This window comes from Peromyscus maniculatus, chromosome 1, assembly GCF_049852395.1.
Source record: "Peromyscus maniculatus bairdii isolate BWxNUB_F1_BW_parent chromosome 1, HU_Pman_BW_mat_3.1, whole genome shotgun sequence".
NCBI lineage: Eukaryota > Metazoa > Chordata > Mammalia > Rodentia > Cricetidae > Peromyscus > Peromyscus maniculatus.
In genome coordinates, this window is record NC_134852.1 from 161,380,705 (window position 1) to 161,399,521 (window position 18,817).

At 43.5% G+C, this 18,817-nt stretch overlaps 1 protein-coding gene across 2 annotated transcripts; it reads left to right on the plus strand.

The window, feature by feature from the left end:
- Window positions 1-114: 114 nt before the first annotated feature.
- Hnrnpul2 (heterogeneous nuclear ribonucleoprotein U like 2) lies at window positions 115-14,265 on the plus strand. 2 transcript variants are annotated; one of them, XM_006995184.4, is made up of 14 exons: window positions 115-652; window positions 2,698-2,833; window positions 3,129-3,205; window positions 3,458-3,597; window positions 3,985-4,075; window positions 4,172-4,284; window positions 4,825-5,088; window positions 5,276-5,398; window positions 5,773-5,901; window positions 6,653-6,821; window positions 11,952-12,152; window positions 13,070-13,143; window positions 13,412-13,519; window positions 13,639-14,265. In XM_006995184.4, the coding sequence occupies exons 1-14, from the start codon at window positions 115-117 to the stop codon at window positions 13,717-13,719; spliced, it is 2,244 nt and encodes a 747-aa protein (XP_006995246.1). In that variant the 3' UTR covers window positions 13,720-14,265. The 2 variants fall into 2 exon arrangements, 1 of the variants encoding a protein (XP_006995246.1); XR_006063169.2 differs by lacking the exon at window positions 13,070-13,143.
- Window positions 14,266-18,817: the final 4,552 nt, after the last annotated feature.

The following is an 18,817-nucleotide window of genomic DNA, read 5'->3' on the forward strand; positions in this document are numbered from 1 at the left end:
TGCTGGCGCGGGAGGCGGAGGCGGGCGGCGGCGGCGGCGGCGCCTGCGCGGTCGGGCTCGGTCGACAGTTCGCAGGGGAGGAGGCGGCGGGAGGCGGAGGAGGCGGCGGCGGCGATGGAGGTGAAGCGGCTGAAAGTGACCGAGCTGCGGTCGGAGCTGCAGCGGCGGGGCCTCGATTCGCGCGGCCTCAAGATGGATCTGGCGCAGCGGCTTCAGGAGGCGCTCGATGCTGAGATGCTGGAGGACGAGGCCGGCGTTGGCGGGGCCGGGCCCGGCGGGGCCTGCAAGGCGGAGCCTCGGCCTGTGGCCGCGTCGGGCGGAGGCCCGGGCGGGGACGACGACGACGAGGACGACGACGACGACGAGGAGGACGAGGAGGCGCTGCTTGAGGACGAAGACGAGGAGCCACCTCCCGCTCAAGCTCTGGGCCAGGCCGCGCAGCCGCCTCCGGAGCCCCCGGAGGCGTCAGCCATGGAGGCCGAACCCGAATCTTCCGACACACCGGCGGAGGCCACGGCCGGGTCAGGTGGGGTAAACGGTGGTGAAGAGCATGACACCGGCAAGGGGGAGGAAGACGGGCCGGAGGAACGGAGCGGGGATGAGACGCCGGGATCCGAGGCGCCGGGTGACAACAAGGCCACAGAGGAACAAGGTGAGGGACTCGCAGCAGAGCCAGGCTCCACCGTGCTGGGTGCGTCTCTGATCCAGCACCCCACCCTGCACTGCGCGAGCTGATCCCTTATTTCCACTTGCCCGAAAAGTGCACGGTTCCCGTGGCTGTTTGGGATTCCCCGGGGAACGTGGTTTTCATCCATTGCCCATCTTTTTTAGTGTTTGGGTGCCTTGTGGCCCTACTGTTTGCAGGAGGGATGTTCCTGCCTAACGTGGTTTCTTGGTGTTAGTGGATGGAAGTGTGTGGTATGGGGTGCGTGTGCGTGTGTGTGTGTGTGTGTGTGTGTGTGTGTGTGTGTTGTGTACTGCTTTCAAGCTACCTGTGGATCAGTCTTCTGCTGTTGCTTCCCCTTTAGCTGAATAACTTAGCGGAAAATATGCCGAGAAATTGGCGAACTACAAGTATCAGAAGCTTAGGCCTTCGGCCTGCCTGATAATTTCTTACCGTAAAATTGTTCATCAAAAAACAGTCTGTGAAGTGTTGCTCTGTCAAACCCACGTTAGAGCTTAAGCTGCACAGAGCCTCTGGACAGCTAACCTTGCTCCTTCCTGCTTCAGCTGTAGGAGACAGTGTCTAGAGTGGGCCTGTTGGGCTTAATCATTAACTATCAAAGAGAAAGTCTTAGGCTGGTAACTTTTAGTAGCATGTTAGTTGCTTGAATGGGGCTTTTTGCTTGTCCCTATTGTCTTGAATAATTCTCCTTCCAAGTCAATAAATGAGTGTATTTATAGACTTTTTTACACTGGTGCCTTTAAGGCTCCCAATTTCTTGAGCTGAAATGATTGAGGGTTCTAGTGGGTCAGTTGAGTAACCTGGTAGAAAATGTGTAGAGACTCCCCGGGAGCCAATGACCTTTCTCCTTTCTTCTGAAATGCTTGTTAGCGCTAATCCATAGTGTCTGTCAGAGGAGGGAGAGCTGCTTCGGAGTCTTGCTTTCAAGTAGATTGCCTTGCGTTTTTTGTTTGTTTGTTTTTTGTACTTTTTTTTTTTTTTTTAAGGATGTTAGTGAATGTCATATAGTTGGAATCTATTTTACAATGATTGTATGCAAAGTATTGTGTTTGGGGGTGGGGAGTGGGGGGGGGTTGTTGTGTTTGATGTCCTGGAACAAAATTCCTGTTACATAACCCTTAACTTGTGTGTATCCCAAATAGCAGATAGAAAGCATTGACAGATAAGAGAGTACCTTAGAGGAATTGTCAAAGACTTTTAAGCCTTCAAAACATAAAAGCCTAAGGAAAAAACTCTATGTTCCTTGTAAAGAATGTTGCTGCCAGGCTTAGTGTCACAAGCCTTCAATCCCAGTACTTGGGAGGCAGAGGCAGGCAGATCTCATGTGTTTGAGGCCAGCCTGGTCTACATTGTGAGTTCTAGGACAACCAGAGCTACATAGTGAGACCCTGTCTAGAGAAAAACAAAAAAAGAATGTTGCTAAATATACACTACCACCTTCCTGCCCCAAATTCCATGCAGTGTTATTTATGGTTCACTTGTGACTTAATAATTTGCTCTGGTAACTTTGAATTCAAATTCCTGTTAAAAATCCAGCTGCCATTGTGTGGCTGTGCATTTTAATGCAAAAAAGGTAGTCTCTTAAAGAAAATGTAAGGATTCTGTGCCGTGTAGCTGCTGAACAGTGTTAGGAAATAGTCATTAAGTACTTGCAATAAATCCAGATCTGATGAGAATGGAAATTCATCTGTGAAGGTTTTTTAAATGACTTCAGGGATATTTTCCTATTCTGTTAGTGGGGAGATCTGCCAGGTTGGCTTGAAGTAGATAAATTTATAATGGAAAAATTGCCCAACTTTTCCATTTTTTTTTTTACTGTATTTAGCTCTCAGTGTCCCCCCTGTCTTAACCAATGAAAAGATTGGAACTAAAACAGTGTATGAATATAATAGGAACACTTTCAGTCAGATACCCTCAGTTTCCCATGTTGTTAACTCAGATTCTCTTAGTTCTGAGCTTCTTCTATACTCCAGTATAAAAAACTGCTGATTTTCTTTCCCTCCCTTTTGTAGGAGATGACCAGGATAGTGAAAAGTCAAAACCAGCAGGCTCAGATGGTGAGCGGCGGGGGGTAAAGAGACAGCGGGATGAGAAGGATGAACATGGCCGAGCTTACTATGAATTCCGAGAGGAGGCTTACCACAGCCGGTGAGGGAAACATTCCCTTGATGGGAATGTCTGCTCTGCTTTTGGTATTCCTGGTGTTGATTGGACAGTCTGGAAGGAGGGGTGGATTGAAAAATGGAATAGGTCTTTATAGGTATAAGTTTTAGAGTAAATAAACCTATGATGGAAACTCCTATTTCCTTTTCTCATTGACTGAAAGAAGCTGTCTGCTGGAATTTGATAATTCACTGATACTTTAAAATGGACAGTGCCGCACAAATACCTCAAAGAAAATAGCTTGGGTAATATTGCATTTGCTCCCCTCTCCTACCTGTAGCTCGAAGTCCCCACCACCTCCAGAAGAAGAAGCAAAAGATGAAGAGGAGGATCAGACCCTTGTGAACCTGGACACGTGTATGTATAAACAAATTGCTTTGTGTTTTTTTGTTTTTTTTAGAATAGGGCCTTGCTGTCTATCTCAGGCCAGCTTCCAACTTGTGATCCTCCTGCCTTAGTCTCTGGAGAAATGAAAAAATGACTTTTTGAGAGTAAAACTTAATGACTGGAGTATTTGGACAGTTTTTGTATCCATTCATGATAACTCAGCATAATGGTACTCTCGGCACTTTTCAGGTGTTGAGCAGTAACATCTTTCTTTCTTAACAGATACCTCGGATCTCCATTTTCAAATAAGCAAAGACCGATATGGAGGGCAGCCACTTTTCTCAGAAAAATTTCCTACCCTTTGGTCTGGGGCAAGAAGTACTTATGGAGTAACAAAGGGAAAAGTATGCTTTGAGGCCAAGGTAAGGGACTCTTCAAAATCATTTATTAATTTAAACTGTGTATTAGACTCCTAGCCAGTATTTTATTAGTTCAGAAAAGGCACCCTTAACTCTGAGCAACAAATTGACCCGTATGACATTGTTTTGTTGTTTGTTTTATATGATGGTAACTGAAAGGGGCCTTGTACATATTAGGTGCTTTATTTCTGAGCTACATCCCCAGGTCTACAACTTTGGTCTTTGGTTTAAGTTTAGTGAAAGTTGTTTTTCTCATATTGAGCTGTGGTCCTTTTTTTTTTTTTTTTTTTTTTCTTTTTTTCAGTTTGTATACAAATCTTATCTTTGTAACTCAGACTTTGTACCTGCATTGGTCAAAGTACCTAAGAATTCCTTTTCTGACTTGACCAGGTAACACAGAATCTCCCAATGAAAGAAGGCTGCACAGAAGTTTCTCTCCTTAGAGTTGGGTGGTCTGTTGATTTTTCCTGTCCACAGCTTGGTAAGGTTATTTTTTAACTTCTTGCTTGTGTCTGTTACCATATTGCTTACTCTGTGAAAACTTTGCAGATAGATAATTGATTGTTAACTATCCTAGGTGAAGATGAATTTTCTTATGGTTTTGATGGAAGAGGACTCAAGGCAGAGAATGGGCAATTTGAGGAATTTGGCCAGACTTTTGGGGAGAATGATGTCATTGGCTGTTTTGCTGTAAGTGTTCCTGAAAATTGTGGATTTATAGCAAAGGGTATATAAAAGGCTGAGAGGATTCAGCTGTGCTTCCTAACAACTACATGCTTTTATATTATACATTTGATGCAGTGCTTGGTTATTTGAACTGTGCAGTAGCCCCAGTACTCATTTGCTTTTTTTTTTTGTTTTTCGAGACAGGGTTTCTCTGTGTAGCTTTGCGCCTTTTCCTGGAACTCACTTGGTTTCCCAGGCTGGCCTCGAACTCACAGTGCTGGGATTAAAGGCGTGTGCCACCACCGCCCGGCTTATTGGCTTTTTCTACATTTATTTGGGGGGGGTATATCAAAGTGTATATATGAAAGTTGGAGGATAGTTTTCTCCTTCTACCATGTGGGTTCTAGGGACCAAAGTCATATCATCATACATGGTGACAAATACCTTTACCCACTGATCCATCTCTCCATCCTCCCAACTTACCAAAAATAAAGTAAGCTGTAAAACTTGATTTTCCTTAAAACCTGTCAGCCTGTAAGTGCTCTTGTGTTTTTGTCCTTGTAGAATTTTGAGACTGAAGAAGTAGAGCTTTCCTTCTCCAAAAATGGAGAAGACCTGGGTGTGGCATTCCGGATCAGCAAGGAATCTCTGGCAGATCGAGCCCTTCTACCCCATGTCCTCTGTAAGAATTGTGTCGTAGAATTAAACTTTGGTCAGAAGGAGGAGCCCTTTTTCCCACCACCAGAAGAGTTTGTGTTCATCCATGCTGTGCCTGTTGAGGAGCGTGTACGGACTGCAGTTCCTCCCAAGACCATAGAGGAGTGTGAGGTATACCCAATTACAGAAGTATAGGCCTAGTAGAATAGTGGAGGATGTGTCCTTTCAGGTGTATTCTGAAATTTCTGTCAAACTTGGATAGGGAAAATACAATATTTTCTAAAAAAAAAAAAAAAAAAAGCTGGATTTTATAAAAATGACTCATTTTTATTGCATTCCTGTTTCTTTTTACTTGCAGGTGATTCTGATGGTGGGACTTCCAGGATCTGGAAAGACCCAGTGGGCACTAAAATATGCAAAAGAAAACCCTGAGAAAAGATACAATGTCCTGGGAGCTGAAACTGTGCTCAGTCAAATGAGGGTCAGTTGCTGAGAGGAGGGGAGGGGTGGTCTGTCAGCTATGATGTTTGCTCTGGAGACTCAGAAGCTTTGATAACCTGTCCTGAGTTGGGGATGGAGGGTGTCTTTGCAGTGCATGAGAACAAGGACCCTGCATATAGAAATGTAACTTTTTGTTACATGTTAAGATATACTCCACACCTGCTGGATTGTCATTTCTGAAAATGTACAATCTGGAGTATATACGGGTTAAGAATGCAAGTGACTACTACAGGAAATTAATTAGTGGTGTGATGAGTTGGTCTTATCCTTGCAGTAGTTAAAGCAGGTGACTGTAGGGCTCTTGAACTTGCTGTGTAACTCCTTGTATTCCTCCTGTCTTCTTGAACTCATCAGATGAAGGGGCTGGAGGAACCAGAGATGGACCCCAAGAGCCGAGACCTCTTAGTTCAGCAAGCCTCCCAGTGCCTTAGTAAGCTGGTCCAGATAGCTTCCCGATCAAAGAGGAACTTCATTCTTGATCAGGTATTTAGACATTCCAGAGGAACCTGGTTTTAAAGGAGATCCAGAGATGAAATTTTGCCTATTTTTTAGAGTCAGACTGGGATACACATGTAGGACTGAATTAAGAAATAGACTCAGGTCACCTAATGACATCTGCTCTGAGTTATGTAATGTACTTGAACTTATCATACTTCTTACCTAAGAGTGTGAGCTCAGATGATAGAGGGATTCAAGGAGATTTGGATACATTCATTCATTTATTTCACTTGAATTCCTGAATCTATCATGACCTGCCTACATTTGCAGTCTTGGACAAGTCTTTTTACCCTCTCTAACTTCAGTTTTCCTGATGTGTAAAATAATATTTATCAAGTAGGGTCTCAAAAATCAAAGGAGAAGCCAAGCATTGCGGTGAATGCCTTTAATCCCAGCACATAGGTGCATCTCTATGAGTTCAAGATCAGCCTGATCTGTGGAGCTGGTTCTAGGACAGCCAAGGCTACACAGAGAAACTCTGTCTTGGAAAAAGACAAATCAAAGGAGACTGGGGTTATATATTGCACAGTGGTAGAGCAGTTTTCTAGCATGTGCAAAGCCCTAGGTTTGATCCTCGTTATTACAAAACAACAATAATAATAATAGTGATTATTAGAGGAAATTGTGTATTGACTTCTAATCTGATGCTTCAGCTGTAGAAGATTAGGTTTTTTAAGTTGGGTGGTTTTATTCTTTTATTTTTTATTCTTAAACATGTTATTACTCCTATTGCTAGTGCAATGTCTACAACTCTGGCCAACGAAGGAAGTTATTGCTGTTCAAGACCTTCTCCAGAAAAGTGGTGGTAGTTGTCCCTAATGAGGAAGATTGGAAGAAGAGGCTGGAATTGAGGAAAGAAGTGGAGGGAGATGATGTGCCTGAGTCTATAATGCTGGAGATGAAAGGTGGGCTAAAATTACATGGATTAGAGAATCTTGTCCCTTATTAGTGCAACCCTATTAGAATCCCTTAGAACCAAGAGTGACTTGCCACATCTAAAGTATAAATTTAAGAACAATTTAATGAAATCAAGCGCTTTTGGATAAACTAATGAGTAGAGTGAGTGGAGAAACAGTAAACCCCTGATTTGTGGATAAAATACAAAAGGGGTAAATATCTGGGCATGGTAGGTAGCACATGCCTGTAATCTCAAGAAAAAAAAGCAGGGTGGTGCATGCCTATAATCTCAGTGCTTGGAAGTTGAAGGTAGGGAGGATAAGGAGTTGGAGGCTACTCTCAAGAAATAGAAGAATGAGAAATAAGATGTTTAAATCCAAACAAGATACTTAGACATGAAGAAAGGGGACTGTGTTAGTTATCTATTAAGTAAGTATTTACACTGTTTACTGTTTATACATCATTTCCCTAGTCATAGGAAAATATCAGCATATGAAATGAAACTTCACAGTGATAAATAAAATTTTAAAATTAATGTTTATAGTCTATTAAAAATGGCAAGCCAGGCAGTGGTGGCGCACGCCTTTAATCCCAGTACTGGGGGGGCGGGGCAGAGGCAGGCAGATTTCTGTGAGTTCGAGGCCAGCCTGGGTACAGAGTGAGTTCCAGGAAAGGTGCAAAGCTACACAGAGAAACCCTGTCTTGGAAGGAAAAAAAAAATGGCAAAGATGATTGTTAGCATTCAAATTAAAATACAGCAGTTGTAGAAAATTGTCTCTTACCATGTTTTGATTTCTGGTGTGGTAGTAGTTTTATGTTTTGTTTTCCTTTTTGCTTTTCTTGATTTGATATTTGCCTAAGTATACTGTCCTCTCAAAGCAGTGTTAACTATATTGATTGGCCTTGCTTCATGCTCTTCTCTTGAAACATTCATCATGTTTCCATTCACTTATACATCCCTTTTAACCTCTCCCTGCTGGTGTAGTCAGAAGTTTTCCTGTGTCCCTTCCGGTCCTGCAGCCACTCGGACCTGAGTAAACACACAAAGACTTATATTACTTAGAAACTGTATGGCCTAGTGGCTCAGACATCTTGCTAGCTAGCTCTTTCATCTTAAATTAACCCATTCCTATTAATCTATATGTTTCCACATGGCTGTGGTTTTTAGCAGTCAGCTGGCATCTTGTTGCTTCTTTGGTGGTGGGCTCCTACCTTTCCCATCCCACCTTTCTCTTGCCTGTCTCCCCAGCTGGAATGTACTACCTAACCTTATTCAGCCTCACCATTGGCCAAACAGCTTTATTTATCAACCAATCAGAGCAGCACATATTCGAAGTGTACAGAAAGACATTCCACAGCACTTCCCCTGTCTAATCAAAAGGAAGGTTTTAACTTTAACATAGTAAAATTACATAAAACAATTATTTATCAATCAAGAATTTTAGTTATAATATCTAGTCTTTTTATTTAGCAAAATTAAATTATTAATACAAAAATTAAATATTAAATACTCTTATTTTTATGAGTCTAAAGATTCATATCTAATTTATCTTTGATCATAACTAAGGAAGACTATAATTATAACTGGATGGCTCAGTGGTTAAGAGCACTGACTGATGTTCTAGAGGAACCAGGTTTAATTCCCAGGCCATCAGGTGTCTGATCACACAGGACCAAAAAAAAAGAAGAAGAAGAAGGAAACACGTGACCCTTTTCCTTTTCTTTATAAGAGGTCACGTACAACAGCAGGAAGCACCACCTCCTTCAGACTCTAGAACCCAGGGTCATGGGCGGAGCCAATACCACTACACTCTGGAAACTCATAACCCCTGGCTATGGGAATTACTTCCTACATCTGTGAGTTGGGGTGTCTGAATTTATACAGAATGAATTATGCCAGCCCATAGCAAATATTCAGGCACTTGGAGGAATTTAATGCAGCTTTATAAAGTAGGGATAACTGGATTCATCTGAGAATCATAATGAAATAAAACTCACTGGGACAGAGTCTATGAACTTGATGTCCAGAGAGTACTTGACTATCATGTATAACTGTTAAATGTTAGGCCTTGTAGTAGAGATGAGTAGATCCTTTTAGTGCACGTGCATGTATGTGGTGTGCTGGGAATTAAAACCCAGGAACTTGTACATGCTAGGCAGGTAGGTGCAGTACCCCTCAACTATACCCTCAGGAAACCCAGGGCCTTGTACATGCTAAGCAGGTGCAGTACCCCTCACCTTACCCTCAGTCTCAGCTTGAAGCTCTGAAAATTACTTCCTGGCCCGGCATGGTGGTACATGCCTTTAATCCTAGCAGATCAGAGACAGGTCGGTCTCTGAATTTGAGACCAGACTGGTCTAGACAACAAGTTACAGACCAAGCAGGTTACATAATGAGACCAAGTTCTCTTTTTCTTGCAAGTTTATTTTATTTCTATGAATGTTTTTGCCTACATATGAATGTGTATCAGATGTGTGCATGGTGCCCTTGGGAGGTCAGAAGGGGGCATCAGAGCCCCTGAACTATAGTTAAAAACAGTTGTGAGCCACCATGTGGGTGCAGGGAACTGAATCGAGGTCCTGTGCAAGGGCACTGAGATGCTTTTAACTACTGAGTCATCTTTCCAGCTCCTAAGACCAAGTTTTTGTCTTAGCAACACCAAAACTTGCTCAGTTACATTTAGCCTGTCTTCCTTCTGTCTTGATACTTCACTGCTGATTTATTATGGATCGTTTGAGAACTTGTAAACCTAGTTTGCATATAGCCCTTTGTCTTGTTCTATTACAATTTAGGGAAAAGAAGATTTGCCTCTGGCATGGTAACACATGTCTAGTACTCAGAAGGCTAAGGCAAGAAGAGTGCTGTGAGTTTATAGGCCATCCTGGGCTATATAGACAGACCCGGCCTTTAAAAAGAAAAAAGCCATAGTAGCACTTGCTTGTAATCTCAGCACTTATGAGATTGGAAGCAGGAGGATCAGGGTCATCCTTAACTACATAAGGGAGTTCTAGGCCTGCCTGAGCTACATGAGACCATGACTCAAAAAGGAAGTTAGTGTAATTATCTAAGGGTGAATTGGTATGAGCCTAGCACATTTTAGTGCATTACTAATTTAAGCTTTGAAAGTGTTAGGCTTGGCTCACTTGGGATGGTAAGGCAGGATCTTGAGTTTGAAGCTGGCACAGACTGCATAGTAAGCTAAAGTCCAGTCTGAGCTTCATAACAAAACTATCCCAAAGGAGAAAAAGTAAAATAAAAAGAGAAGCTAAGTGCAGTAGCTTCTATAATTGTAATCCCAGTTTTCAGAAGGCAAGAGGCAGGAAGACTCAGACTGGGATATTGAGACCCTATGTGTAAAAAGAAACAAAACCAAAACAACAAGAGCTAGATGGCTCAGCCCTTAAATAGTTGGCATGCATAGTTTGTAAGCATGAAGCCTGAAGTTTTGACCTCAGCATCCACACATTCACATAACAAGCCAGGTACCCTGTGTACTCCTGAATCCCACCACTGAGCAGGGGTCAACAGGAGGATGGTGAGCTCTAGATTCTGAGAGGGACCATGTCTCCAAAGGAATAAAGTGTGATAGAGAATGTTCTAGAATATTATTTTAAGGTGTGTTACTTTTGTTTATGCTTTGGAACATTTGTTTAATGATGCAAAGATGTGTCTGATTAAATAAAATTCACTCGCCGTGAGGAGGCTAAGTCAGCTACTACCTGACAGGAAGTGGTAGGGAAGAGCCAGGTGGAGAATGTTTTTAAGAAGGGGCAAGGAGAAGTACGAGGACTTTTTGGAGGACACTAGCAAGGAGAGGAGGTAGCTACTTGGTATTCAGCCTCTCTGAAGAGCAGAATTCCACCTTAACCTTTGAATCTTGAGTTCTTTTGAGGGACAGAAATTTAGTTAAGTTACAATCATAGCTTTGAAAGAGTCAGGCCGGAGGGAACAGAAGTCCCTCCAGCTATGGCCCTTGTGGCCTAACCCCTGCTGGCAGCCACAGAGTTGCAGTTGCTGTTTCAGACTTGAAAGGCAGTGACGATTAAGTTAAAGGACAACAAGAGAACACCTGACATCCTGCACTAGCCTTCTTACACTAACACATACACTATTAACAACAAAACTGGGCCTGGTGATGCTCAGCTTTTATCCCATCAGAGACAGGTGGATCTTTGAGTTTGAAGCCAGCTGGCCTACTTAGTGAGTTCCAGGACAGCTAGGGTTATATAGAGAGCTCCTGTCTCAATAATAATAACAAACCGAGTATTGACTCTGAACTGTAGTTCCAGCACTTGAGGCAGGAGGCTAAGGTACCTGAGGCTAGCCTGGGATATAGAGCTAGAGCAGAACCTTCCACACCATTGCATTATACAACTGAAGAGGAGTGGCCTAAGGTTATTAAAAAACTAACCTTATTTTAACTGGATAAATTACCATATAAGAACAACCACCAGATATCTAATAGACACCATCAAGGCTATGCAGAAGTTAATTTGGATCCTGTAGAAAAATTGGATCCTGCCAGGCGGCCAGTGGCACACACCTTTAATCCCAGCACTTGGGAGGCAGAGCCAGGAAGATCTCCGTGAGTTTGAGGCCAGCCTGGGCTACAGAGCGAGATCCAGGACAGGCACCAAAACTACACAGAGAAACGCTGTCTCAAAAAAACCAGAAAAAGAAAAATGTTGAATCCTATAGAAATATTAGATTTGAGGAGACACAGAAGAAGCAGGGAAGCAGTATGGACAGTATGTAGATGAGGTAACAAGCCTTGGGACAGCGCATATAGATTAATAGAAATGGGTTAGTTTAAGTTATAAGAGCTAGCTAAAAACAAGCCTAAGCTGTCAGCCAAGCTTTCATTGTTAATGTCTCCATGTCGTGATTTGGGGAGCTGGCTGGCAGGACAGAGAAAGACTCGCTACATAGAACTAAGTCTCAAAATGAGAAAGACAAACAAGCAAACAAAAACCCTTGGCTATAGCTCAGTGAGAGAATGCTTGATTAACATGTGCAAAGCCCTGGGTTTGATCCCCAAAGCCACAAAAAACTAAAGATACTTCTTGTAGTAGATTTTCATGCGTTCTTACCTTGTCTACACTTTCCAGGCCCACAAGCTTCTCTCTTATTCTTATAGCCAACTTCTCTCTGCCTGAGAAATGCGACTATATGGATGAGGTGACATATGGGGAGCTGGAAAAAGAGGAAGCCCAACCCATTGTTACTAAATACAAGGAGGAAGCAAGGAAGCTGCTGCCCCCCTCTGAGAAGCGGACAAACCGCAGGAACAACCGTAACAAGAGAAACCGGCAGAACCGAAGCCGAGGCCAGGGCTATGGTGAGTCCTGGAGACCTGGCTGCGCACAGTGAGCAGCTTTCCTAATGAAGCTTATGTTTTGTTGTGTCCTTTATTTACCCCTGCTTCCTATGCTTTCCCCATAATCCTGTAGTCAGAGGAGAGTTACTGTGGGGCAAAAATGTTGCCTTGAAACACAGTCCTGTGCTTCATCATCTCTGTAGCTTCCATGCAAGCAAGTGGGTTCCCGTTCACTGCAGTCTTAGGGTGTGTGCAGTGAAAACTGATTGTTCCTTTAAGATTTCTTGGTGCTTTATCAAATCAATCCAATTGCATAGACACAAGTGAATGCCTTCTTCCATCATTTTAGAGCATTACAAAGCAAGTTAGTTATTAGTGGAATTAATTTTCCTCTGAATGTCTAGTTTGCCAGCTAAATCCCCAGTGTGTATTTTTGCTCTTTTAAAAAGTGTGTGTTTATGTGTGTGCAACTGTAAATCAATAGGTGGTTAGTGTTTAGACACTGGGAAGATCAACAGTCCTAGCCTTGAGTTTTGTGTCGATTTTGTTTTCTTTGTGTACAGTAAGTGAAGGGTCTAGGCTACCCGGCCCCTCAGATCTCTTTCTGGGCTGAGAATCTGATCCTGTGAATGGCAGTTTTTATTCATGTTTCTAACTCTGCCATGTATCCCTTTGTCATCTAAAATGTTTTGCAGGATAGGGGAGCTTCAAAAGCAGGGTGGCTTTGTTATCTTATGTCTATTCTTCTGCCCTCCCCTCTCAGACTCTTTTATTAAAAGATCCTGGCTGGTGCTTTATTTAACATTGTGTGAGCCTGGCCAGAGCAAGCCTCCTCCTCCCATAGAATTGCCTTTGGCTCCAGCTTTTTGATTTCCACTCAGATGTGGAGCCAGGACCCCATGCCAGCTGTCTGAGCGCCCTCTCCATTTCTCTTCCAGTGGGCGGGCAGCGCCGAGGCTACGACAACCGGGCCTACGGGCAGCAGTACTGGGGGCAGTCTGGAAACAGAGGGGTGAGTGCAGCTCTCCGTCTGCTCCTCCCTCTGGGCTCCCTGTGAAGCCGTTCCTATTACTTGGGGGAGCAGAGGGGTTTGGGCTGTTTTCTTAGGGCTTTAGGGTTTTGCCCACTTAATATGTTCATCTGGAAGAATTTAACCTGGGGAAAAAATTTACCCTGCTTATAGTATCAAGATGAAATATGTCTTGTTCAGTAACGGGGAACTGTGGGCTGTGCTTCTGGAGACCCATGTATCACCACCACTCCTCTATCTCCTTCCTCAGGGCTACCGTAATTTCTATGATCGATACAGGGGTGACTATGATCGATTCTACGGACGAGATTATGAGTACAACAGATACAGAGACTATTACAGACAATACAACCGGGATGTGAGTATTACCTTGGGGTAGATTGAGGGTGAAGGGGACAGGACCAGCTGGATGAGTGTCATGCCTCTTCATCCTCAGCCAGCTCTGGTGCTAAGTGATGGGGTTTCCCTCTCTTCTAGTGGCAGAATTACTACTACCACCACCAACAGGACAGAGACCGATACTACAGGAACTACTACGGTTACCAAGGGTATCGGTGAAGCCCCTGCTGTTTTCACCTGTCAGCCGTGAAGCTGAGTCTCTGGGGGTGCCAGGCACCCCCCAAAACACAACCAAGGAAAACAGGGGCTGTCGGGGTGGGGCTGAGCTGCCGGGGTGGGGCTGAGCTGCCTGGGAGGGGTGGTTGGGGGGAGGGTCTGCAAGCAGGGGTGGGGGAGGGGGGAAGTGGAAACAAAACAAAACTGTACATTTTTTTTTAAAAGTTTGTTGAAAAGAATATTGTCTTATTCTATAAAACATTTCAAACCTAGTTAGGTTATTTGTAATCAAAAACATTTGCACAGAAAGCAGCACTTAGGGCTGCCTGTTCTGTACCCTGCAGCTGGAAAGGAAAAGAATTGAAAATGACACCCTCCAGCATTCTGAGACAACTGGAATGATAGCCCAGTAAGGGAGAGCGGTCTGGGGAGAAGGAGACACCATGAGGGGCTCTGCGTAGCAGGCAGGAGTGGGGTCAGAGGAGGAGCGCCTGTGACAGGGGCAGTGAAATAAACGATTGGCTCGTATCAATCACTTGCACCAACTAACCATTTGTATTTTCTTTACCAACCTGTTCCTCTTGGGATATCTGGTCTATTAGTCCAATGGGACAATGTCCCATTGTCCACTTTGTTGTGCCTTTGTGCTGCCTGCCTAAGGCACAGAGACTGCTATTGGGTGGTTCTATTATATAGGATTCCCAGGCCATGGGGTTGGGGACTGCAGATCAGAATAGTTTGTCCCCATCCATGTTATACTCAGTAAATTCCCATAAAATCTGGAGGAGGGTGGGAACACAGCCCTCAGTCTGAAGATGGTGATTTGCCAGGCCCTTGTCTCTGTCTTCTGAGTTGATAGAGGCAAGAGATCTCAAGAATCATTTGCTAAGATTGCCTGCCTCTTACAGTGTGAGGGAAGGAATGATTCTCAGGGTTTCAGCTCACAGAACGCAGCAAGACGATGTTCACTGCGTCAGGATATGTATATAGGTAAATCCTGTGGTGTGGGCTGTCAGGCCCAGGTGCTGAGAATAGCAACTATTTTCTACAGTGTGGGGACTCTGCCCTTCTGCTGTTTTTGTTTTTGTTTTTGTTTTGATACACAGGTAGAAAGTGAGTAGAAGGGGGTGGGGGGCAGCTCATTGGGGCTGCAGAAACTTGGGAAGACTGTGTGAATATGTGTGGGTGCATGCAGGGGGAGCACCTTTTCCCAACTTGTTGAAACAGGATTCCTTCTGGGGTGCTTCCTTGTGAGCCCCAGAGAGGCCTCTCATCAAGAGACTTCATTTGGGATCATTTAGTGTGTAACTTTACCTACCAACACCCTCCCGGTTCTTGACAGAACAGCTACAGGTTGCTGTGTTCAAGAATGTGGGCAGGATTGGCAATGCTCTTTCAATATTGAGCTTCAATTTAAATCATCATCTTGCTTAGCTAAAAGCTTACTCAGCAACAGCATCCTACAGCACTTCCTGGTGAGAAAACATCTGGGCTGTGCTACTAGAACATATTTCACTTCCACTTCCTCACCTGAGCAGTTAGTTCTCTTGTTTAATCTTGTGCTGAGATTTAGATCTTCCCTGTCCTGATGTCCTTGCTGGGCAGTGCTTCTCTGGGTGTTCAGACCTTCATTCTGGCTCTGGTCTGCTAGGATTCACCCTTCTGTTCAAGGACCTCTTTAAAGGCTGTAGCAGGGCCTGGAAGGAGATAGCTTGCTCATATTGTCTTTTCTATTGCACCTGTCCCTTATGGTGCCACAAATGGATCTGTGTGTGGCAGTGGGTGGAATGATTGCATGTATCTTTTGTAACTCACCGGCATTATTAAGGGAAATTGAGAAAGCTTTGTTTATAATGTCAGGACAAAAAGGTAAAAACTGGAGCCCAAAGAAATCCCATTAGGACAAGATTATGTTATAATAGAAAACTTAATTTCCAGAGGCAGAAGCTGCCCCTTCAGATATTCAGTCCTCCAACAAATAACACTTTTATAGTAGTATGTGACATGGATTATGGACAGTAGGGCCCACGGACAGGGACATAAGCTTAACACTGAAGTTTGGGGCAATGGGTTAGAGAATATACTTGCTGTTGATTTGACAATAGAAAAGTCTTTTTTTTTTTTTTTTTTAAGCTGTTTTTCTAGTTGAATGGCGAATAAAACTGCCACATCCTTGTTGGGTCTGTCCAGGAGGTCTCTTGCATCAAAGTGAATGTCTGCATTTTGTTTCTGTCTTGTGTTTTTATTATGAAAAGAAATGTTATAGTGGGTTGGGGGGTGGATTATGGTAACAGGAGGGATCCTCGGCTTTGTTTTTCTTAAAAGACTTGTTTAGTATTTTTATCGGACCTCTGTTGTAGTTATAGATGGAAAAGCTTGTGAGAAAAACAAACACCACATGGAGCCTGTAAATGTTTTTGCACAACCTGTAAAGCATTCTTGGAAGTGGCCAGTAAAAAAAGAAAAAAGGTTTTACCATTTAAAAAAAATGTAACTGTGTCATTGTTTACATCTGTAACTTACCCTGTTTTCATTACACCATTCTGGCAACAAATGTAGGCACAGTAGTTCCAGTTTTAGAATAAATAACCATTTGGATTGAATTTTCCTATCTCCTGTGGCTGCACTGACTGGAGTGATCATGGGGGTGTTTAATAATGTATTTCTCTCTAATGTTTATTTTGAGACAGAATCTCATTTTAGCCCAGGCTGGACTGGAACTCTTAATCATCCTTCCTTAAACCCCAAAATGCTTCATTTGTACATGTTCATCACCACACCCAGCTTACTCACCTATTTTAAATTTTGGTGTGTGCACAAGAGTGCACAGGGAGTCAAGTGTACATATAGATGATGGGGGTGGGTGTCAAGAGGGAGGTCAGAGGATAACTTTGTGAAGTCTTTATCCTACCTTTATGCAGGTTCCAAGGAGCAAACGCAGATTGCCAAACTTACGTGAAGTGCCGAGCTGTCTCAGCAGCCCCTTCATCTATTTTTTAATGCTTAGTTATCAAGATGTACTAGGTGCACCCAAGGATAGTTTCTGTGTTGTATGTTGTATGACTGCTGTGCCCTTTTCTGTAATTCCTTCACTTGGGAACCATCGATGCAGGGGTCTGTCTACCTAGTGTGTGCTAAGAGAAACGTCTTTTTATGAGTATGAGTGTTTTGCCTGCTTCTAAGCCCACCCACTCCATGTGTGCATTACCTTTGGAGGCTATTAGAGGGCATTGGAGCCCCTAGAACTGGAGTGACCCATAGTTCGGAGCTGCTATGGAGGTGCTAGGAACTGAATCCTAGTCCTCTGCAAGAGCAGCAAGTGAGCGAGTCTCCTAACAACGGAGCCATCTCTATGCCTCATACTAAGATCTGGAGCCATTAGAGTGGAGAATTGAACTCTTGGGCTCTGCTAAGATCAGTTGGCTGTTTGAGGTTAAATGAGAGGTTCTATTAGAAAGCCATTAAGTTTATGCACAAATAATTATTACCTAAGTAGAAAAATCTTCATTTTCCTAATGAATTGGAAGAATGAAAGTCACAAAAGCATTAGTGTTAGTGCTGAGCAGATGTGCTGCTGCTGGCAGCAGTCAGACTCATCGCCTCACGTGTGTCACTGGGACTCATATGTGTAGTGCCTATTGTAGCCTAGGCTGCTACCACACCCAGCTCACTCGGATTTTTGTTTTTATACCTGTTAATTGGGGGGGGGGGGGCACACATGTGCCATAGTACACCTGTGAAGATCAGGGTGATTTTGAGGAGTTCTCTATTCCACCATGTATGTCCCAAGGATTGAACTCAGGTCATCAAACTTAGTGGCAGGCACTTCTATCCACTGAATCATCTTCCTGGCACTCATTATTGGGGCATCGCAAACTTAATGTTAGAGCTAATTATAATTAGTGCACAGCTGGGCATGATAGCACTTGCCTTTTGTCCTAATACTAGATAGGCTAAGGCAGGAGGATTGTTATGAATTCAAAGCCAGTATATACCAGATTAGCCTGGGCTATACAGACATAATCTGTTTCAAAAAACAAATACGAGCCAGGCAGTGATGGCGCACGCCTTTAATCCCAGCACTCGCGAGGCAGAGGCAGGCAGATCTCTGTGAGTTCAAGGCCAGCCTGGTCTCCAAAGTGAGTTCCAGGAAAGGTGCAAAGCTACACAGAGAAACCCTGTCTCAACCCCCCCCACTCAAAAAAATAACAGCTGGGTATAGTGGTGTATGTGTATAGTCCTGGCACTTGGGAGTCGGAGGCAGGAGGGTCATGAGTAAAGATCTTGTCTCAAAAAATCACTAATGGTCCACCTCCCAGCCTGCTTAAAAAAAAAAAAAAGATTTGTGTTTATGCATGTTTTGCCTATACATATGTATATGTACTGTGTATGTGCCTGGTGCGTGTAGAACAAGAAGATAGTGTTGGATCCTCTTAAACTGGAATTAAGGTCAGTTCTAAGCCACCATGTAGGTTCTCTCCAAGAACAACAGATGCTCATAACCACTGAACCATCTCTTCTAGCCCCACCCCAATTACTTTTAATGGATATAGCTCACACCTTGTCTTTAGAGCCAATAGCCCTGTTTCCTACTCAACCAGATAATTCACCCGTAATTTGAACAGGTATCAAACTGAGGAAAGTAAGCTGGGGTTTTTAGGGGTAAGGTGGGATGACTGTTAACCTCACATCAGTGTTGACATCTTGACCGCTTTTGGCTTTTTACCACATCTGAGCTGATAAGATTTTCTTGCTATCCTGGTATTTGCCCAACACTGATACAGTAGGAGAAGGGTTTTTAGTCTCTGCTATTCTGTGTACAATTTAAGCATATACAAATAGAAAAACCATTTATTAGGTATTAAGCACCTATTGCATACTAGGCATTGTGAGCAAGCAGGGATTATAACAAGGATCCTTCCTGAAATTACCACAAGTAACAAGAAATAAGATTCTAAAATCAGGGGTTGGGGATTTAGCTCAGTGGTAGAGAGCTTGCCTAGCAAGTGCTAGGCCCTGGGTTTGGTCCTCAGCTCTGGTTAAAAAATAATATAACAATAATAAAAGATTATAAAATAACTGAAATCAAACTTCAGCCCTG